We start from the raw sequence: 23,423 nt of genomic DNA, 5'->3' as shown, positions 1-23,423 counted from the left end.
GGGGCTGCCTCCTGGGGACGCGGAGCAAGTCACCTTGGCGCTCGGGGCCGGGGCCGACAAAGACGGGACCCTGCTGCTGGAGGGTGGTGGCCGCGACGAGGGGCAGCGGAGGACCCCACAAGGCATCGGGCTCCTGGCCAAGACCCCCTTGAGCCGTCCGGTCAAGAGGAACAACGCCAAGTACCGGCGCATCCAAACTTTGATCTACGACGCCCTGGAGAGACCGCGGGGCTGGGCGCTGCTGTACCACGCGCTGGTGTGAGTACCCGGCCGCTCGCTCGGGCGCCCCTCGGCGGCGGCGGTGTTGGTTTAGGGTCGGGGCTGGAGCACGGGACCCTTGTGGAGCCCTGAAATGCTCCGAGCTGCCCTCCCGCCCATGGGGGCCAGCCTGCCCTCGGGCGCCTTTTCCGGTTCTGTGTGTCTGTGAACCGCGCTCCGGGTGTTGGACACCTGGGCTTGAAAGAACCAAACGTGGTTCCCCAGCTGAGCTTGGCTCCTGTGTGCGCGCCGGTGCGCATTTATAGCTTCTCCTGAGTCGATGGTTTGGAAGCTTAAAAGAATTCTATGATTTTCCTAATTGATGTGGGGGTTGAACAGGACAGAACGGCTCACCCCTGAGTGCTTTCTGCTTGGGGTGAATGCCTTTTGGGGGATCCCGCTGAGTTTAGAGGATACATCCCAGAGTTGGGGATGGAGTAGTGCACGCTGCCCCCTGCGTAGGGTGTGTGTGTGTGTGTGTGTGTGTGTGTGTGTGTGTGTGTGTGAGCGCTGCCCTTCCAGGGCCCTGTACCGCTAGAGAACAGAACTTGGTGTTGTACTAACGGGGGCTTGGATTGGCCAAAATGCACGTCTTTGGCTTCTTTTAGGAAAATGAATAGGAAGGTGAAGGATTTCTAAATCTAGACTAAAGAACTGAGGTTTAAAGAACAGAGGGAAGGGATGGGGATTATTTTGGTTGAAACAGCTCTGTGGTTTGGGTGCTGCCTAGTCTGATGCTTCCTCCTGCTTTGGCTGGCCCAGGGCACTGAGTATGTGGGAGGCCTGGTCTGGAGCTTTGCCCCCAGCCTCTCCTCCCCAGGAACAGTGTTACCTCTAGTCTCGAGGTACACACGCAGCCAGCGGGAAGATGGACCTTCTGATGCACCTCCCCCCGGGAATGGAAAATCCATCCGTACATGAGTGGAGAGAGGGAATGGGAGCCTGGGTTCCTCCGCGAGGACTGGAGATCCTGGCTGCCAGCTGCCAGTGCACACTCCCGGGCTGGCAGGGCTCAGCTAGTCACCAACTGCCTCCCAGCCTTGCCTTAGCCGTCCTAATGGCTGCTTTTTAGGAAGCTATTTGGCTACCAGGATTTTGGCAGGAAACTGGCCATGGCTTTGACACTGACGCTTCTTGTGCCCTAAACGGCGGATTCTCCTTTCTGGCTTCCTCCAGTTAACCCGTGACCAAGAAGGTCCAAGGCTCCAGGGAACCTTGGAGTTACACTAAACTGCGAGGCTTCCTTGGGTGGAAGCGCTTTTCCTGGTTTGGCCACCAGGTGGGGGCGTCCACACAGGTCCTCAGACTCAGCAACAGGTTTCTTGAGAGGTTACCAAGCCTGGAGAGGCTGCCTTTCCGGGAACTGTGAGGAGGAGGAATGAGGATTTGGGGTGATCGGGCCTATGTATCCGCGTGCGTGCGTGCGTGAGTATTTGCAGGTGATGAGAGTATTTGGCTAGAGAGAGGACTTAGCAACTGGGTTTTCCTTTGCTCTGGTTAAGTGGTTAAAATAAAAAGGATTAAAATATATTAAACTCTGTCTCTAGCACAGTGTTTAGTAAGTTGAAGGGGACACTGGACTATGACAGGGAAATAAAGTGCAACAAATTGTTTGCATGCACACAGACATATGCAGACTCCCAGGACCTTTTGCATGTAGACGGGGTATATACTGGCTGGCTGGCTTCCAAACCTGAAGTCCCCTGAAGCGTGGAGATATCCTCTTCTGCTGCCTTTCCTAGTCAGCATTCGTAGCAGCACTTTTCCCATTCTGAGAAAGGCCCAGCGAGGACCTGCTCTTGACAGATCCTCAATGTTATTCTCCTCTAGAGTTATTCCACCACCTGCAAGTGGCTTTCAGAATGCTAAAGCCTGCAGCCTCCCGGAGAGGGCCTAGAAGACTTCGAGACTATGAGGAGGAAGAGTCAGATAAACACCCAGGCACAGTCATATGTGCACAGAAACTTATTGTGGCTAATTCTCACAGGATCCTATGAGATGATTACTATCATTTCCACTCTACAGGTGAAGATAGGAAGCATTCAAGAGATGGTCACTTGCTCAGATCCCACATCTGATTTCCTGGAGTTTTACATTGGAGGGCAGTGAGTCAGCTCTGTTGCTGATCCCAGATCCTGATCCTGAACCTCTGCCAACAACTGGGTTGGGGGGCTTTGGGGTTATTCTAGTTGTTGCTGGGTGTTCCTTTCCCCGTTGGCAACACAGGGCCTGTAGTAACACTTCTGCCCTCCTTAGTGCAGGGTAGGAAAGGGGGTTTTGAATCAAAGCCAGGGCTGGCCAGAATCACAGTGTTAGGAAAATGAGAGATGGGTGGATGCTGGGATTGTGAATACTGATAACTTTGGAGTTGTGCAGGAGAATTCACTGGGTTGGGTTTGAGGTCTTCCTTTTGAAGCCCACCTGGTAGGTAGCCGGGGCCTGTATCCGTTCATCAGCTCGGAAGGAGGTCCAATCAAATGAACACAACTGAGCCTTTTGCTGATGATTCAGGATTTTGCAAGGCATTGAAATTCATACTTCGAAACATCCATTACCCTGCTCTGGGCTCTGGCTAATGGCTGCAGGGGACCAGGAAATTAGGCTGACCATGGGCTTCCAGGCTAGTGCATACCTTTTCTTTCTTAAATGAATCAGGCCTGTGAGATAAGATTTTTTTCTCTTTCCTAAAGATAGAATACAGGAAATGTGGAGATCAATCAAAACGTCACTGTGCTCCCTTTGTCTTAAAGGCACAGCCTGTACTTTCTCCTATCTGTATACCGTCACTTCTGCCCAGCTTCTCTGCCACCACCTCCAGGAAGCCCTTCCTGGGCTACACTTGCCCTAGATGTGCAGCTGCCTGGCTGTATAATTTTGCAATGGAACTGGTGTGTTCCCTTTCCTGTCCCACTGAACCAAGAGCAGTTTGAGAGTGGAGGGCGGTGGTGTTTTTAGCATTCTCAGTGCCCATGAGGCTGTGGAGCCCATGGTAGGTACTAAGCAAGCATTTGCTGCATGAATGCATGAGGGAATTCTCTTGGGGTCCTGGTTAATCAAGACTCTGCTGCTACAGCTCTGGTGTTATCACAACAATAGTAAGTAGCTAAAGTCAGCATTTTAGGAGTTTAATGAGGAGAACAGTCCTTGGGAGTGTTGGGCTGTTGGGAAAGGAGTTATATAGGAGCTACCAGAACTATTAACTCTGGCAAGGCTGATTACAGCTCTGCTTTTTCATCCTTCGGTTGAAAGAGGCACTGACATAATGGAAAATGTGCTGTGTGTGGAGTTCACACCTAGACTTTACCAAGGTCTCTGTGATTTTGCAGGAGCTGAGTTGGGGCCTAGAAGTTAGCAGTGATAATACTGCCAAGTCTCAGGCTTAAGGCAAACATTGCATGTGAATTCAGGAGCCCAGCATCAGCACTCAGTGGTCGTTAGCTGATTCTGAATGGGGTCTCCTTACAAGTCACCTACACCTAGCTCTGTGGCTGTCCTCAGGCTGTCTGGGACTCTGCCTTCCTAGCCTGTTAGTGGGGAGATCCTGGTCTCATCCTGGTATTGTTGCTGGCTTGGAACAGTACAGACATCCTGCTGCCTGGGTCATCTCCCCTGCAGCCATGTGGTTGATAAACTGAGGGGAAATGATTGCAGGAAATACCCACTGACTGCTTTCTGTGGTGGGCTGGCTCAGGGACAGCTAGCAAGACTGGGTGATGAGATGTAGTGGCCCAGCAGCTGTCCTAACCAAAGTGCCTGGCTAGTGAATTAACATAGGGGTTTTATGTAGGGTCCCTGTAGATGTGAAACTGCCTACACGCATCAGCATGGGCATGCAGTAAATGTTTTCTGTCTTTTGCTTCCCTTCTTGGTCATACTTAACCTGACACCTTCTTGCATCCCTTGTATAATCCATGCCCCTTATATTTTTCTCTTTATTTTTTGGAACTCCCTGTCTTCCTCCTGACTCTCTTCAGGCCATTGACAAGCCACTCGTGAAGAATGAATGAGCCAAGCAAGGAAGGAGTTGATATGAGCAGCCTTAGGATATCAGCTAGTGAGGCCCCACGCTGGGCCTGTGGCCACATGTGCTTGGAATTTCACTGTCTAGGAAATGGACTCACAGGAAGTGGCCATCTGTGCTGGCTGTGAGATTAAAAAATGCTTCTTTTACAAATGAGGTTCAGGGAAGTGAGGTGATTTGCTCAGGAGTTCCTGAAGTAACAGAGCTGGGCTCACACAGGAGTCCTCAGCCATGGCTAGAACTCCCTTCAACTTGTCGTGGTTGCATGGAGTAGAAGGTAGTAGAGGAGGCCTGGAATGCCCTCTCCCAGGTTAGGAGTTTAAGTTACATTTTTGACAAGTTCCCAGGGGAAGCCATGGTCACTGGTTTGCAGACTGCACTTGGAGTAGCAAGTCTTCAAACTTTGACATATTAGAATCATGTAGGTCAAAAGCTATCATAAGAGAAAAATCTGGAAGATGCCACCTGAACTGAAGCTACCAGACTTGTGTATACTGAGATAAACTAACCCTACCCTTATTTTATTGTAATTCAGTGCATATGTACAACATCCCTCCCCAGGGTCCCACATGACCTGAATCTAACTTTGAAGAAATAATTGACAATTTCAAACTTTAAGACATCTTGCCAGATACCTGGCATGGTCTGTTACTAAGGGTCTGTGTCATAAACCAGTCAAGAAACCAACTGACAAAAGAAGAGGACTGCATAGCTTAAAGGAGGCTAGAGAGATGTGACAATCAAATGAAGTGCCTGATCCTTCATTGGCTCCTGGATTGAAAGAAATAAGTAGGAATGAAGGATGTTATTACAGGGATAATTAAGAAACTTGAATATTGACTCCTAATTAGATAACCTTATATCAAAATTTAATTTCTTGCTTGTGATAATTGCACTGTCATCGGTTAGGTGGATATTCTTTTTTTCTCTTGTTGCCCCATTTTTCAGAGAGAAGCATGGTGCAGTGGTTAGCAGTGAGGAGTCATATCTGCATCTTTCAAGTGGATGGAAAATGGAATTGTGTGTGTGTGTGTGTGTGTGTGTGTGTGTGCACAATACCCTCATTCAGAAAAAGAAAAGCAAAGATGGCAAAAGTATCAACAATTTTTGAAGCTAGCTAGAGAATGTGTTTGCATTTTATTACTCTTTTACTTAAAAATTTAAAAAAGAAAAGATTGAACTACTTTAAAAACAAGAAGAAAACTGAACACAAACACAGAAAGCACAGTCACAAACACTGAGGACGGGCATCATCAGGTGACTCCCATAGAAAGCTGGTCCGAGGACGCTGACCAAGCTGGGCAGGTTTCTTGGCTCCATGGCTCTTGTACATATATAGACTACATCACCATGTCTCTCTGGCCACACTTTTAAGTCTTCGCAGTGACAAATGCACAGCAGAGAGGTGCAGCTCAGTGAGCTCAGCTTGCTGTTGTTAAGGCTGTACATGCTGACTCCTCACAGAATACCCCGCCTCGGTCCTGGCTGCAGAGGGAGATGAGTCCTACCTCTTCCTCTCCAGAGAAAGACTTGAAACAACCCACTTTAATAACCATCACTCCAGCCCATGCAATGCTGGAATGCAAATGAGGACCCAGGAAAACAGAAAGGAGAAGATGCTATCATTCAGGTCCACAATGTCCCCAGGGCACCCCCATGTGGAGGGTTCGGTACTTGGGAGTGCTGCTTTTGGGAGGCTGTGAGGTCTTTAGAAGGTGAGGCTTATCAGAAGGACTTTGGCCACCAGGTGGGTACCCTTGAATAGGGGAGCTCTGGTCTCTGTGCTCTCTTTTGCTTCTGCTGTGCCCCAGCACACATTCCACCATGAGTTGCTATCTTGCCAGGGGCCCAAAGCAAAGGGACCTTTTGATTGTGCACTAGAAGCACCCCCCCCCCAGGCTGTGGCCCAGAGTAAGTCTTACCTCTTGGTAAGTTAATCATATTAGGCATTTGTACTAGTGACATGAAGCGGACTAACACAGAGGGCACTGGTAACTCCCCTTGGTAGGTGGTGTGCATCCTCTCAGAGAACCGGGTGCTCAGTTCAGTCTTTTTAAAGCCAGATTATCCTCGCACTATTTGAAAGTTCCCACCCCCATGTGTGGTTAGTTTGTGGTGCTGGGGATGGAATCCAGGGCCTCCCCGCTCATGCTAGGCAATCTTTCCACCTCAAACATTTCCAAAGACATTTCAAAGTTTCATAAGAATCACCTGGCGTCCTGGAAAGTTTTCCTGAGGGTCATTGTTCTACTCTCTTTTTCATTTTTGTCTCGGTCTGGAGGTTTTGCAGAATGCAAACAAGAACGCTTTACTCTTTTCAGTCTTGGGATGCTGTCAGGGGAAGCAAGGGAAAGTCTTGTTTCTAAGTCAGCTTTCAAATCCAGACTCAGTAAAAACGCTTTTCTGCTGCTGTGCCCTAATTCTGGTTTGGGGAACCCCAGACAGCTCTGGGCTTGCTGGTAGTGCATTTTTGGGGCTTTCAAGAGTACTGCACTTACTGTGTGATTTGGATTCCTCACTCGCTACCCCAGTCTATAAAATGGACGTCATCGCACCTTGTGCGTGGAATTGGTGTAGGAATCCATGAGACCCCATGCAAGAGGGTTCTTAAAGAGACCGACAAGGCAGCACTCAGAGATAGCGTTTTCCTGTGGATCTAGAAGGGTAAGGGGTGCACACCCCATAGTTGGGACCCATATCTATGTGGGATTTAAACATTTGCTGTTGTCAGGATTTGCCATCTTTCGGTACATGACTGCACTTTTAAAGTTGGGAATCCATTACCATGTAGCTTAATACCCATGTTTTCAGGGATTTGAGCTTCCCTTTGGTGATTGCCTTTTGGAAAAATAAAAACGAATAAAAACGAATAAGGGATTTGGAAACAATAGGATGGAAGTCTATACATTATTTTTTGGAGCCGGATCTGGTTTTATAGATGTCATAGAGCTCAATCTGTTTGTGTTTCTAAAACAAGTTCCTGCAGGCTCAGTAACTTGTAAAGAACGGAACTTATTTCGCACACTTCTGAAGGCAGGGATGGTGAAGTTGCCGGCAGGTTCCTCGTCTGGTGATTTGGTTTCTGCTTCCAAGACTGTGCCTGGAGTGCGGACACCTCTGGAGCGGAGGAACACTGTGTGCTCGCGCGGCAGAAGGTGGAGGGCAAATTGGCGGAACATGGTCCCCTTTCTTTTGGGTACCATGATCCTGTGCACACAGGGAGATGCCCTCCGCAGTCCCCTCTTAATGGCCTCGCCTATAATTCTATCATGCTGGCCTTTAAGTTTTAACACTGGAATCTTGGAAGGAAGGGACACAGTAAGGCAGAATGCAAATCAAATCCCATCCCCTGGCACCCTGTTGGATGGTACTCTTTAATCTACCGGGGAGGCAGGAGTAGAGTTGAAATGTTTTCTTCAAAGAAAAGGGTGGCCTGTAAGTCAAGAGGGAAGTTTCTCCTTCCATGTAATGTTTGAGTAGAGAGCAAGTCCTCTATAGTGGGTTCCCGGAGCATCCTTTGTGGGCTGTGGCTTGCTGCTTCCTCTTGAATACCCCTATGCCGCTTTCCACCTTTCCTCCCTCCGCTCCCTTTTCAAGAACTCTGCAAGAGCGCAGCAGAGTATTAAAATAACGAACCATTTTATTGATGATAAGTAACATCTTTACTTCATTCTGCAGTTAATGATAGCACATCTTGAGCTATATCACCATCTTTTCAATATCAAGGTAACCTACTTTCTGTGTTTCAGTAACCACAGCAGTTACCACAGGTGACTTGGTGTGAGTCACTGAATCTGGCTTTCAAAAGCCAGCTTTGTACCAGAGGAGTGGACAAGCATTGCACTTCTTTGCCATTGACTGAACCCCCTAGACTCTTGGCCAACTTGTCACAGGAGTTTAAGTTCACTTCTACCTTTGTGATGTCTTCCTAAGGGGCCTGTGGCAAAATCTTGTCCAACAAGACCTGAAAATACTGAGCTATAAGTTCCTCTGCCCTGGCCTTCTGTTCCGAATGGAAAAGGATTTAGTGCTGGCAAACTGTCTCTCTCCATACTCCTGCTCTGTCCTCAGGTCCCAGCTCCTACTTTGTTTCACTCAAAGGTTTCTCCTCGCAGGGATGCCAGTCCAAGAAAAGCATGAAGTCAACAGAATTTAATAAACCATAAGTCAGACCCAGCTAATTGGCTTGCAGTTACTTTGCTGGAGTTTGTGGGATTTATGGGTCCGGCATGGAGAGAGGTACTTGGTGGATTACAGAGGCAGAGGCACTGCTGAGAAGAGGAAACTGAGGCCCAAGCAGTCAGGAACTTGCCTGAGGTCCCACTGCTGACAAGGGCAAGATGTGGAGGGACTTGCTTGCAAATCCAGCTTCTGTGAACTGTCATACCCAAAACTTATTTCTTCTGGGTTTGCAATTATCCCTAGGTTGGAGTCAGATCCTATCCCAAGTTCCATTTTTCTTGATGAGAGTTTTTGCTTTATCTCAGAGAGGCTGTTTTGGGTCAGGTCCACACTTTCTTCTGGATTCCTGCAGATAGTCTATGAATGAACAGAAGACAGAGGAAGGAGGTGCAAGCTGACCACTTGGATATCCCTGCCTGGGCTCTTGCTGCACTCCTAGGGCTGAGATCCACTTTTCTCTGTTCATTCTCCCAATCTTCCCTGCACCAAGAGTCCTGTGAGCCAGTCTCCACCTCCCTCCAGTTCAGCATCCAAAGACGTCCTGTGAATGTCAACTCGGGTTGTTCATGGTCCCCTGTGGGCAGCACTTTCTTCATTCCATTCATGGACACCTGACTTAGTGTCATTAGTAATAGTCTCTGGCATTCGGGTAATTTCTTTGTACCTTTGGGTAGGCATTCTGGATCGCATCTAAGGGGTGGCAGGGAGCCCAGGGAAGATGGCCCTGATATCCCCTGTCTTTGAGGTTGTTGGAAGGACTAAATGAAGAGGTGATGGCGTCCAGTATGATGTTGCCATGTGCTAATCTGAATCTTGGTCTGTGTGTCTCCGAAAAGCCTCTTGTTTCACTTGTTCCCTTTAAGGAGTTGTTTTAGAGGTTTCTTCCTCATTCTCCCAATCATAAACTTCCGGGCTTGATAATTAAAAAGAGTAGGACTTTTTCACTCCATTCCCCAGGAAAAATCTTGTCCTTCCTAGGCCATAACACCCTCACTGATTGTTACCATTTTTGTGGTGCAGGGAATTGAACCCATGGCTTTACACATGCTTAGCAAGTGCTTTCTCCCTGAGCCACATCACCAGCCTCCTTATTGAGAATGTATGGTTTAGCAGGGTCCTCAAGAAATACTGGAGAAATAAGTAACCCTGAGGAAAATGAGGAAAGTGAAAGTATGCATTATCAAACAGATCACCAAGAGGGGCAAGTGGGGCAGTCTTCCCCGGGGACCCGGGGTACCCAGTGTGATCCTTGAGCTCTAGGAAACCTGGCCGCTTCCTGCCTCATCCCTTGGGTGGGAAGCTGCTTCCTTGTTGACATAATGATTTGTCCACATATTACTAACTTTCACCAAATAGAGCAGGAGGAACATTTTAAGTAAACATAGACAACTTTAGTCCTGCTGGCTCTGTAATTCTGAGTGGTTCTGCAGTACTTTCAAAGAAGGAAGCATCTAACTAATACATAAGAGGAGATGTGTTTGCATCTCCAAAACAAGATTAAAAGTAGATCTTTTGGTTATTCTTACACAAGATGGCAGGATCCTGCTTATGGACTGTGGTGCTCAGTTGCTCAGTTCTGGTTTTCTGAGGGGAAATTAGCACTGCCCTTCCCAATTCTGGGAACTAGAACTAAAGAGAATGTTGAGATTTCTCCTTTAACTCCTCTTTGGCGTCCTAACTTAGGAAAAATCTTAGTTTTGGGCTTTGCCATCCATGCCCTCAGATAGCTGCTGACCAAACTCAAGACTCTGATCATCCCTCAGCCCTGATTTCAGGCCTCGTGGACACCAGACCTGGGCTGGGAATGGGGGCTGAGTGTCAATGTCCACCCCTGAGGCGCTAGTGGTGGAGTAGGTAAATACATGACTGTGCTGTGGTGTGACGCTCACTCTGCTATATGGACGTGCCGAGCCTCAGACTAAGTTGTCCACGCTCTTTAAATGCAAGATGCTGATTTCATCATGGGCACGGGGTGGACACTCTCCTCAGTTCTTCATTCCCCGACCAGCCTTGACTGTATCATGTATTTAAAAATCAAAGGTCTGACTTGTTCTCACACTGAAGGAAAGGCGCTGAAATCAACGCGTGGGAGAAACTGGAGCCATCACCCAAAGCTAGGTGAACTTCAGGTGGAGCCACCTAAAGAGGTGGGAGACTTGGTTCTGGCTGTGTGTGTCTCCTCTACTTGCATGCAGCTGTTCTTCCCGGTCCAGAACCTCTGCAAAATGTGGCCCTCCAGGTACTCTGTGGTCTGCCTGTATAGATGCACACAGGTTCCGGTGGGTATGCAGCCTCACAGACAGAAAAGACATGAACGTGGCTTGAATCCTGCCTCCGAGTCCTGGCTGAGTCATCCTCGAGCTGAGTAACCTTGAGTAAACCGCTTACCCAGCCCACATCTGTCTCCCCGTCGGCAGCATAGAGACGCCTGTGCACATGGAGAGATGGGGCGAAATGGAGCCAGTGGAGCAGAGCCTACTTTGGACTTGGGTAGGTGCTGGATAAATGGATGTTACTTCCTTGTTCTTTCCCAATTCTGGTAAGAGAAGAATGATTTCAGTGAATAAAAGTAATCTTGAAGTCAACGTCTTGATTCCTGTCCTCAGGTTAAGTTCTGCCTAAATTTACCACTGTGGTGAAAAGAAGGAATTTACATTCAGAAGGAAAAAGGAGTGCGACAAGGAAAGATTCTGTGCCTGACCCAAGTTTCCTAAGCAATGAGAGATGCTGATAAAAGTCCTCACCCTGGCTGTTTAACCTCCAGACACAATGGCGTTAAACATCTGCGCACACTGCTTTCTCTGCAGAGAAGGGAAAAGGTGTGCAGGAGGTTTGGGCCGCAGTTTGGTGAGTTTCTAGCAAACTTCTTCCCTGAATGACTTAGTGCATCTCATAGAAGGTGAATTCTGTAGAACACTCTTGTGCCTCATTTTGCTCTCGTTGCCAGGAATGTGAGCCAAATTGGGTCTCAACCTTATAGAATTCATTGGGCACTTTCTTCTTCCAGTTTTTCCTCTCATGGGTTGTTGGAGTGTACTTCTTTTTCCAGATACAGTTTGTTATTTGATTCTCTTTCTCTTCCATATTTGCCACTGTAATTTACGTATCTCTCCCATGTTGCTTCTAATCCTATTCGGGGAGAGGTTGCTTTAGATGCACACAGAGCCCGGCGGCCCGTAACGGGAGCTCGGTATATGTTGTAAATGAATTTGCTGATCAGGGCCACATAAACTCCTATCTTTAATCCACCAGATTAATTCTGAGTTAATTTGTAGATGTGAGTATGATGTGAGCCAAATTATGTCTTAAAAAATGCAGCTATTTGATATAATGAACACCTGATGAAATTTAAAGGTTATGTTTTGTGTCTTCCCTGAAGGCTAAACTATTGTGTGCATGTATGTTTTGAGTAAGGTTTGTGTGTGTGAGTATGTGTAGAAAAAAGAATATTCAATTTCAGATACTAACAATAGTTTTACTGGTAGTGATCATTCCTTTTGTTTTTTATTGGCTGGCTTTGTTCAGGGTACTAAGTTACCCACTGAAAACCCTGTGACATTTGATACAGTACAGTGACAGCATTATCAGATCTGTGTAATTAGCCTGTTTCTCCCATGGGGACACTGAGGTTCAGGACAGTTTTCTGACTGTCTTGGGCTTTTACGGGGCAAGGCTGGGAATTGAGGTGGTCAGAGGTTCAGAGTTCCTATTTCAGCACTCTCCCTTCCTGTCTGATGATTTCTTTTTGACCACTTGTTTTTATAATTGAAATGTACTTTATGTGCCAGGAAAACTCACCATGTATAAGTGTACATTTGAGTGGTTTTTAGTACACTTACAAAGCCATACCACAGCTAGTTGAGTTTTACACTTTGCACTTGCAAGATGTTAATCAAGACTAGACTACTAAGATTGCTATTTAAAACAAACATTTGACTCTTTTTTTTTTTGTCAGCAAAAGAGTAGTTGTGAGATTTAATAGGCAAAAGACACTGTTGAAAGAGTTAAAAGAGAGGCCACTGGCTGGGAGAAATATTTGCCAAAGGCATGTTGGATAGAGCACTGTGTTGACATTAGTCAGAAACTTCTAAAATACAGCAATAAGGAAAACAATTATATTAAAAATTAACAAAATATCTGGACAGCTCACCAGAGAAGATTTATGGATGACAAATAGCATTTGAAATTATGCTTAATAATAATTTCATTAGAGGCTTGTGAATTAAAACAACATGAGATATGAGACTGGATGTAGCTAAAATCTAAAACAACTACAATAACAAATGTTGGCAAGGATGTGGAACAACAGGAACCTTCATTCCCTGCTGGTGAGAAATGATAAAGTCATCTTGGAAGGTGCATGGTTCATTGCAAAGCTAAGCACCGTGTTACCGTAGTGTCCAGTAGTTATGCTCCTGTACATCTGCCCAATTCATTTGCAGTCATATTTCCACACCAAAATCCTTATGCAAATGTGTGTGGTAGTTTTGTTAAGAATCATTAAAAACAATGCAACCAAGATGTCCTTCAGTAGGAGCATGGATAATACTGTACGTCTATACCATGAACTGTTTATTATTCAATGATAAGAAGAAAAGAGCCATCGAGACATGCAAGGCATCAATGAACCCCAAATGCATATTGCTTAGTACTGAAAGCCTGACCGAATGTGGAAAAAGTAAAACAGTAGAGTCCATGAAAGCTCAGTTCTCTCCAGGGACTAGAGGGAGGAAGGGTTGAGTAGTTGAAGCACAGATGATATTTTAGGGTGGTGAAATGATTGTGTGGTACTGTGATGTTGGATATTTGACTTAATGCATTTGCCTAAGTTCATAAACGTGAAAGTGATCTGATGTGAGTAAATTGAAAAACAACCAGGAGGTCAGTAGGGAAGTGCTTACAGGAAATCTTAGACTGTTGGATGGTTATCAGAGGGGCACAGGAATGAGAAGCCCAGAAAGGAATGCAGAAGGTGACAAGAGAATCTTTTGGAATGACAAACAAAACAATCTCATTGAAGCGGATGGGGAAAGAAGGTGCTGCCCTAAGTAACTTTGGTACTGAGTGGAAGTTGTAAGACCAAAGGCAAAACAAAACAGCACCTACACACTGTGCTGTACTGCATGAATTGCTTCCTGAGGTGTCCAGGTAAAAAAAATTCTGTCCCTGTATTTGTATATTCTTCAGTGGAGCAGTGAGGCAGAACATGGTGATGGTTGGATCTGGGTATCTCATCGTTGAATGAGAGTTTACAAAAAGGCAAGAAGAGTTGAGAGTATCCACGGAGCAGTGGATTAGAGTTGGAGATATGCACATAAACTTGTGCTATGCTGAACGTAAATACAGATGGTTATGGATAAAAACATTTATAAACATGTGTGTATGCATGGGCCAGGATGCACACATACGTTCCTTGTGCTCTCCACACAGCCTATAAGATCAACTCCCTGGAAGCAGCAAGCACCCAGCACCCAGCTCTTGGTGTCTAATACTTTTGTGCAGGAGCAGAGACCCCTGGAGAAATGGCTGACTCTAAGCCATGGATGGGAGTTGGATAAAACTGACCAGGACATCGTATAGCACCAGAAAGTAAGAAAGTGCTTTTGAAAGACCCCACATTGTTGTAAATATACTCAAAGGACTTCTTACTACTGCCCAGCTGAAAGGACCCCTCATGGCCATAGCTGGAAAAGCTTGATAAAGTAATATTGAAGTATAACCAAAGTACAAAATAAATATCCATGAATCTGCACTGGTGAAGGTAAATTATGAAGTGACGAGGAAGAGGAGGAGGAAAAAAGACATCTCTGCAGGAGAATTCCAAGTAACTTATGTAAATACTCTGACCTCAAGGAGGAGCGGTGTAATCTGGGGGACAGACAATGACATCTTCCAAGGAGTAGATGTAGAAAGGAGTGTTTTAAAGAAGCCTAACTTTCTTTGGAGGATCCTGACAAATGTCACCTCAAGCCAGGTGACCCAAGCAGCACTGGTAGTGATTAGCCATGTTCATAATTGTATACACTTGATGTGATGGAACAGAAATGCCATTTTCCTCCCCAAAGCTTATAACCTCCCTTTGGTCACGGGGCTGGAGGATCCTATACATTCTGACAGAGGAACATTCCATAAAGTACCTAAGCCATGCTTCTCAAAACTGTCACGGTCAGGTCAGGTCTGCTAAACAAGGAAAGACTGAGAGACGATCACAGTCAGAGAGATCTCCTGAAATTCGATAAGTAAACGGCCTGTGGTGACTGGATGGCATCCTGGTTGAAAGAAAGGGTGTTTTGTAAAAATTAAGGAACTATGAATAAACTATGAACTTCAGTTAGTAATGTATCAATATTGATTCATTCATACTAATTTACATAATGTAAGATATTAATATTAGGGAAACAGGGTGCAGTTTATGTGGGAACTCTCTGTCCTGTATTCTCCATGTTTCTGTGAATCAAAAACTGTTCTAAAAATAAAATGGAAATCTTAAGAAGTTAACTGGTGGATGTTGAACTGAGGCTTGGCCTACAGATAAATTCTCAGTCCCTTGATATAAATGCAGGATCTTAGCTTTAGGCACATGAAAACATGCACCCCGAGTCCCACAATTACTGAGTGGCAGGGCTGAGATCAAGACTCAAGCCACCAAATTTCAAAGCTAGTCTGGGTTTGTCTACTACCCTTTTCTCTGCCTTTGTTTATTATGTGATGGCTTCGCCAAGAGATGATGTTCAGGTCACCTGGGTGTGCTGTCACAGAGCCGTGATCCTGTGGCTGTGGTAGGAAGAGATAGTAGATTTTCTCTAATGTGTTACTGCGCACAAAATTGTGTTGCCAGCACTCTTGACCTTGGCAAAGTCATGAGGGGCACCATGTTGGACTAAAAATTGTCTGGCTTGGGTACATTGCCAGCCAGCCAGAACGGGATTCTGTTAGGAGGACAAAGATGGAGGAGTGGCTTTGGGTAGACAGCCCAATGTGTCCACCATGATGTTGTCACCAGGACCATGGCAAAAGCTGGGTCTGATGACATCATCACTGTCAGTCTGAGGCTCTGCCTGAGTGCCTGTGGGCCTGGCCTTCTGTAGAGAGGGCTTTGCTGCCAGTAGTCCCTGGGGGTATGGGGGACAGTGGCACCTTCATGAAGCCTTCTCATCGGGCTACCCAACCAGCCCACTGAGCTACACGAAAATGACTAGACATTACTTGTCCGATTGCAGCTACAGTAGTTAATTAGCTGTGGTTGGTTATTTAGGGATGGTGTGAGAGACAGAAAACCTTGGGAAACTTCTTACTGTAGCTCTAAGTGTGTATCTTGGCAAAGCCATGCTGGCCCAGGGGTAATCTATAGAATGAACCTGAACCGAGAAGCAGGAGGCCTGGGGGTCCTGGACCAGGAGGCAGGATGCCAGATAGCAATGTCATTGATGGAGGGTTCTGTGCGAGGCAGGCGTAGCTGAACAGGACACAGTCCCTGCCTTCAGAGACAGCTCTGTCCAGGCAGCAGGTAGTGGCAGGTGGCCTTGAAGCCACCATGTGACTGGGCTGTTCGATGTCTCATCAGGCCCTTGTTTTGCTACCTGTGCCAACTCTACCATTCATCTAACTTTGCTGAGCCTCGATTCTTTGTTGGTAAAATGGGATAATGGGACAAGCTCCTCTACACAGCAGTGACCACAGGATGGCATGGTGGCTGTAGAGCAGCTGATGTGATGCTTTTGGCAGTGGTAATAACTGCCATGCAAAGGCAAGCTGGCGAAAGGCAGCAGGTCATGGGTTGGTTCTGAGACAGAGACCAGGCAATCTCCCCTGAGGAGTCTTCCTTGGTTCAGGCTGCAGAGGGTGGAATGGGGTGTCAGGGCTGAAAGCAGAGGGAGTGACTGGTGAACTACAGCAGGGCGGAGAAAGTGCAAGCCCTCCTCAGTGGCTGTGGCTGGCAGCTGTTCATGAGGGAGCAGGAGCGTGGAACAGGAAATGTGGCCGGAGCAGACTGAATTAACTGTGAGATTGCTGAGTGACCTGGGACACGACACCAGTTCAGAGCTGCACCTTTCCTTTTCCCAGAAAAATTAGGTGGCTGGATACTTTTTAGCTTTTCTCAGTGAGAAACCGCTAGCATAACAGTTGGACTCTTCCTTACTGGACAGAATGGTTGCTACATGGGCTGTCTATTCGCTTTGCAACAGAAGCCCATCTGAGAGGGAAGGTGGTGGCAGAGAAAGAAGGTATGAAGCAGTGAGCTTGCAAAGGAGAAGACCACAGAGGTCTCCCTCCAAGGCCACCTGCTGCTGGTGTAGGAGTGGTTTGTACAGGATCCCAGGCTGGGGGGCACCTTGTCCCAGGGGTGGTTTGTGGCCAGAGAATGCACAGCTGATCCTGACTGCCCGGTCATGAGATAATTCTCAGTTCTGCATGTCTGGAAAAGAGAGGAAAGACTGATTAATTTTGTCGCCGGTCATTACTCCCTCTGGCTGTTCTTGTCACTCATCCTTTTGTTCAGGCACTGTGGTCATGCTAGAGTGGGAGCTACTCAGATGCCCTGTTGCCAGTCACCAACTCACTCCGGTGATAAAAGGTACCCTTTACCTGATTATGTGAGACTGCGTCAGGTGGAGTTACGGAAATCTGGGGTCCTGCATCCTGATGGGAGAGGGAGCTAGTCTTAAGGCTTGGCCAGAATGTGCCGCAGCCTGGTCCCTGCCCAGGTCCCTGCTGCTTTCAGAGCTGCCCAATGGTGTTGGTGCCCTCGTTTGAGAGCCGTTAGTCTCTGTGCTCTGCAGGTCACACAAGTCTGGCTGATACTCCGGACCTGGGCTCCCAATGTTCATGCTGCTGGAGGCCAGTCAAACAGAAACACAAGCCAGAGGCTTGGCCCTGCCTGTGGGCTTAGAGTTCACATTGCAGTGCGTTTTAAATGACTTCTAGGAAGACTGAGCTGTTTTCTGAATTTTAAACAGTTAAGCAAAAGTAAAATGTCCACACACATCACTTCAAAAGTTGGAGAAAATAAGTCACCTAAACAGAAAACACAGACGAGCACACACACCACCCACACAGCTCCATCCCCAAGCTCTGTTGTATGGAACACTAATTAGTGTCACCGCATGAAGCAAATTAAGCTGGGGACCTTTTGCTTCCATCTGGAGAAAATGGCAGTGGGAAGTACTGGCTTTGGCAATCAGAAGTCTTGCACCAGCTCCTGGGATATCACTGTGACACGGACCCTCTCCTGGCTCACTGGAAGCTGGGCGCTTGTGTGTGACAAGGGAGGGAGGACGTGGGTGAAGATGGACTGATAGCCTGGTGTAAAGGCCTGGGGAGCCGGGGAGCTGAGGGGGCATCTGACTCCCACAAAGCAGATTCCTTCCCCGTGCTTGATTTCAGTTTCTCTTCCATAAACGCGATGTTGATAGTGTAAGCGAGTTGTTAGCAAAGGTGAAACATGTGCAAGAGCCCTGTGTGTCTGCTGTGATGATGGACACCATGGTGGTGATGAGCCACAGCCCCTGAGTGTCTAGTGGTGAAGAATACCAGCCAAAAAGAGGAATAAATCCAAGTGGGGCCGCAGAGCTCACAGTAGGGCCCCAGGTATAAGCATAGGTCTCTTTTCGATATTTTAGAATATGTTCAGTGTTTTATGGGTGCAGTTCATGGGTACTCAGTCGACTTCCACTGCTGTGCAGTTGTTCCCCATCCATCCCTCCATCCATAGGTTGTCTTCATCTTGCAGAACTGAAACTGTATACTGATGCAGCATGCACCCTCATTCCCACCCTTCTCATTTCTGTCTATGACTCTGTTTACAGTAAGTTCCACACACAGTGTTGCCTTATGGTGACTGGCTAAGCTTCACATCCTCAGGTTCAGCCCTGCAGGGCATGTGTTAGAAGCGCCCCCACTGCTTCATGGCTGTGTAATAGTCCATTGCATTTGTGACCTGCATCCATCCACCAGTGCTCACGTGGGCTGCTTTCCCCTTTGGCCATAATGAAGAATCTGCCATGAACATGGCTGTGCACAGCATCTTACTGCTTTAACTGTGTCCCAGCCCCTCTTGATTTTCTCTGGCTCCTTGAGCCATTTCACCCACTGCCTCATGGCAGCAATGGGGAGGAAGGACCATGTGCATTCTGGGTAACAGGATGCCCACTTGCTAGCTGAGTCACTGTGGTCAATTCCATTATTCCTCTGGTTCCCTCTTCGTATGCAGACTGGGGGTGCTCCTGCTCCCACCCTCATGGAGAATAAAGAATTCACTCCTGCAAACTATGGCTAAGACTGTAGCACTCCAGGCACATTAGGCACAATTTTCGTTGCATGGTGACATGGTGTGACCATAAGTACGTGGCAGCTCAGAGCGGTCAGATCACTTGCCCGGGAGCACATAGCTGGCCGCTGGGGAGCTGAAGCAGGGCCCAGATGAGTCTGATGACAGGCCCACAGTCCTCTCCCGGTTCTTTGTGGAGCCGCCACTCCTAACTCCAGCAGGCCTGGCACTGTATTAGGCTGCTTTGGCAAGGTGTGCTACAAGTATCTGACCCAGATACTGGCTCCGTCGCAGACTTGAGCCAGGCATGACATGTTTTCTGATTATCTGCAATGCCAGGGATGGTGTGGGCACAGGGTCTGTGCTGAGCAAATCCTGTGGACTAATTATCCCTCTGGCCTTGCAGTGTCCAAGCTGAGTCTCAGCAAAACTAGGGATCTGCACGTGGCACTGAAGACTTCTGTGGAAGCCTGAGTGCACTGACTTCCAGGGGGACTGCATGGATAGGCTTCTGGCAGGAACACACAGCTGGATGAGGAGGCTCTCACCCCTGGCTGGGCCAGGCCAGCTTCTTGCCCATGCCCTGGGCCATGTCCTCCCTGACAGCCTTGCGAGCTGGTGGCATGAGCCTGTGTGCTGTGTGCAGCCGTCACTCCAGTTTTGGGTCAGCACGGGTCTTCAGCCATTTCACCCACTGCAGCAGCACGCAAACTGAAAGAAACTGATGGTCACATTCACAGGGAGGGAGCAGGTAGATTTGCAAGGGAACCAAGAAGGAGCTGCTGGCCTCTGAACCTGGGCCCAGGACATCAAGGGCATGAAGGAGCCTGCAGGCCAGGGCAGCACAGCCCCCTAGCAGGAAGAGCCACAGAATGCAAGCAGGTGGTGTCGCAGCCCTGCCCAAGGAGCCCCAGCTAAGGATTCTGGGTAGCCCTTAACCTCTGGCCTCCTTCCTATAGATTCTCTTCTGCTTCTGCTGAAGCCTGTGATCCTGCACACTGGATGGCCAGGACTTCTTCCCCTAGTGTGACTTCAGTGTTGCGTCCATGCCTGGTGATCCTCCCACAATGCCTGTTAGCCCTGGACAAACCCCTCTCTTGACCCGACAGCCTCCATTTCCTCCCCTCTCCCACAGGCCTGTATTTCCCAGCATTTTCTCCCTGCTCAGAGTGGCACCGTGAGATTTGTGTTTTGCAAGGATGACTTTACTGCAGGCTGGGGAAGGGATGGGGGCGTATGGAGACATGTGGCCGTTACACAATGCATCCCAGGATGGCAGCTAAAATTCGGGATGGAGCCGTTTAGGAAGCTCCTGCCGTGTGCACAGAGGTTCACGCGGTGCTCTAACCCACGGAGCCTCTGCAGAAGCTGTGCCGAGCTGCATTTCATCACTGCCACATTGTGGGTGTGGAAACACTCAAAAGGTCCAGTAATTGGCTTGGGGTCACACAGCCACATGTGGACCCCAAATTCTGTGCCCTTCCCAGGGCACCATGGCAACAGTCCCCACTCCAGCCAGCACAGGGTCTTCTTCCTCTCACTCTCAGCAGCCTCCAGAGCCTCCAGGGCCAGGGCTGACATTTGTGTTCAAGATGATTCCTTCCTGCTCCCGGTAAATGCCAGACTGAATGATGGAAGTGATTCAGCAAGAAATAGAATTGGAGGGGAGGGGAAAAGAGCTGTGGGAAAACATTTGCAAATGGATTAAAAATGTGAGTCCACCAGCCCAGGCCAACAGACGTGGAAGTTTGGGAGATATTTTTAGAAGACGAAATCCAAATGGCACAGATCGTGGGTTGGAAACATGGAAATGCAAAGAATAGTTTGCTAGCTGTGACCAGAGTGCTTTTTGCTGAGTTTTTTTTTTTTTATTTTTTTTGTCTTAGCTAGAAAGCAGCACAGCAAGTTGAGAATGCCCTGGATGCCCATCCCTCTGGCCCATGTCTGTCCCTCTTCCACATCAGGACTCCACATCATGTTCTCAGGGAGACCTACATCTCTTGATGTTGGCTTTTGATCCCTCTGGATGCTTTTGGAGGCTGGTGGCAGAAGCCCAGATCGAAGCAGCTAAGGAGTCCCAGGGGAGCTTGTGGGCTCATGGACCCCCCAAAGAGACCAGGAGTGGGCTCGAGCAGGATGTGGGGCTTTTCCTGAGCCTAAGTTCCAGGGCTGCCTGGACACCAGCTGTCATCTGCTTCTTCTGCAGACTCTTCATCTATGGAGGGAACCATGGTTACCTGCCATGCCTGAGTAGTCTTCTTCCATTCTTTGACAAGGACTGACCTCATCCTTTTGGCTCCCAGGCTAGGAACTCACTGACTTAGCCAGGGTCAGGTCCTCCTCAGCCTGGGTGAAGGAGCCAGGAGACAGCACCGGCAGAGAGGCTTCCAGGAGAAGACAAGGGCCTATCAGAGTCTGTGCAAGGAAACTGACAGCCAGTGAGCACTGGCCTTGGCAGCTGTTTACCCTGTGCTGCCTGGGTCCTCAAAGCCCCTCCACAGCTCTTCCAGTTGGAGGGAAAGTGAGGGTTTAACCCCTGGGGGTCGTAGGGGTGACAGACAATAGGAAGCATTTACCAGTAGCTCAGTGGCAACTCTGTACATTTCCTTCCCATCCTTTGAAGAAGTTTTTAGTCATTTTGACTTTTATCAAAGGTAGACATGCATATAATCCAAGCTCTGCACATGCAGGCCTTTCAAGTGAAAAGCCACAGTCCACCCCTTCTCCTGGGGAACAGCCACTCTTGTAGCCGAATCTCTGCATCAGGTGCTGGTGCTGCTGGCTCTTGATGGATCAGCTGTAGGTATTTCTATTAATTTCCAGTTCTTTCTTGTTTGTTTTTTGTTTTTTTGGTACCAGTGATTGAACTCAGGACCTTGCGCTTGTGAGTCCTGTTCTTTGTTGTCTTCATTACGGCTTATTTTTTCTTTTTCTTCTCCCTCTCCATGATCACTTACCTCACCCACTATACCCCTTTTTGCATATCTTTTGATTACTTCTCTTTTGTTGTTTTCTCTCTGTCTCTCTGCTCATCACACACAACCAACAACTGTTTCCTTCCTTCTTCCTTGCGGTGACATCTCCCTTCCCTCTCCCAGGGACTTTGGGCATCTTTCCTTTGTACCTTTGCCTGTCTGCCAGGCTCTGGATTAGTTATGCACAGTCACACTGCCAGTAATTGTTAAACATCTCTCTTGCATATGTCACCTTTTGAAGCCTGCAGCAGGCCTCATGACATGTGTTTTGGATTCTCCTCTCGCAGATGAAAAAGATGAGCATCAGAAGGCTTCTTAGGTAGACTCAGAGCCACAGAGGGAGGGGGTCCCCGTGCCCCATGTGTGCCCTAATTCATAGCCAGATTCCCTGTGACTTCCTCTCCCTTCCCTCCAGCAGATTCCAGGTGCCCAAAAAGCTCAGGAAATGATTGTTGGGTGATTGAATAGAAAGCTGCCCCCATGGGAATGGCCACAGTGGACATTCCTCTCTGACTCCCGCGCTTTGATTTCCTGAGGGCCTGTGTACCTGTGCAAGCGCACACACACACACAGGCTCTTTCGTACTTCTGGTTTTAAATCTGTCTCCTCCTACCTCTTTCCTGCAGCTTTCTATAAATCCTAGTTTCTCTTCGGGAGGCAGCTTGCTTGTAACAAGCCTTTGGCGGTTTTGTCCTCCCAACACCTGAGGAAATTTATGGGCTTGGAGATCGACAAGTCCTGTGCTGTCCATAGTAAATATACATCACTTCCCTCACAAAATAGCTTTCAGAGTTGCCGTAAATCCTCTGGAAATTACCTGGAGTTAACTGTGGGCTGGTTAAGTGCCAGTAATTATGTGCTCATGGGAATTTCTGTGGACACATGGACTCATCCTGGTTGCTGTTTGGCTTTAATCATATTCTGGAGCTATAGAATTTCGGGCCGGGAAGAGATGTGCACAATCTAGCTCTGCTTTTTGCTTAAAGGATGAAGAACATAAGCCTAGAGAGGGGAGGGGGCTGCCTAAGAACCAGAGCTTGGGCTCCCCAAGTCCTGTCTCTTCAGCCCCTTGGCTCTGTTTCCAGGCTGACTCTCTATAGGTCAGGGAATGTGTGTCATGGTGCAGTTGTCAAGCTGCTTTTCATAGTATTAATTGGGTATTAATCGAGTTAGCCACAATCAAGCATTGTCTTGACAGGAGCTGAAGGATGGAAGATTGATGCTGTTAGAGAGCAGTTAGGACTAAACACATCCCAGAAGGTCATGGGAGACCTTTGGAAGGGAGAAAGTACCCTGTCTCTCACACTTCTGCAGGTGTCCGTGGAGTTCTGTACGCTGGCCAGTACCATGCAAAGTCCAGAGACACCAGCCCCTCTAGGATGGACTTCTGTCTGGAAAATCATGGAATGTTTTAGACAGAAGGAGTGTAGGAAAATAGCTGAGTTCCAGCCTCAGAAAGAGACTCAGGATTAAATCGAGCTTTTAAGAACTCTACGACCTTGGGTTCTGTTATACTTGGGGTCCAGATTTCCCCCCAGAGCCTCATGTGGTCAAAGGCTGGATCTGGAGTGTGTGAAGCTGGGATTGATCCATGGTGCAGTGCTAGGCTCAAGGGCACTAGGATTAAGGGTGTGAGTACTGCCCACCCTAAGTAGTCTGAATAAGTCAAAAGGGGCAGGGAGACACTGCTAAGTTTCTCTTGTTACCTTTGCTGTCTCGC

At 47.9% G+C, this 23,423-nt stretch overlaps 1 protein-coding gene across 1 annotated transcript in view; it reads left to right on the top strand.

Moving 5' to 3' along the window:
* Window position 1: 1 nt before the first annotated feature.
* Window positions 2-23,423, top strand: part of Kcnq3 (potassium voltage-gated channel subfamily Q member 3) — a gene marked incomplete at its 5' end in the record, with an annotated part of 298,267 nt that continues 274,845 nt past the window's right edge. The window contains one exon of the mRNA XM_010629624.2: window positions 2-258. Coding sequence (XP_010627926.1) covers window positions 2-258 — 257 coding nt within the window. The remainder of the gene's footprint in view (window positions 259-23,423) is intronic.

This window comes from Fukomys damarensis, unplaced genomic scaffold (genome assembly GCF_012274545.1).
Source record: "Fukomys damarensis isolate Sample0158 unplaced genomic scaffold, DMR_v1.0_HiC HiC_scaffold_5, whole genome shotgun sequence".
Taxonomy (NCBI): domain Eukaryota; kingdom Metazoa; phylum Chordata; class Mammalia; order Rodentia; family Bathyergidae; genus Fukomys; species Fukomys damarensis.
This window is presented reverse-complemented; position numbering and strand designations above follow the sequence as displayed.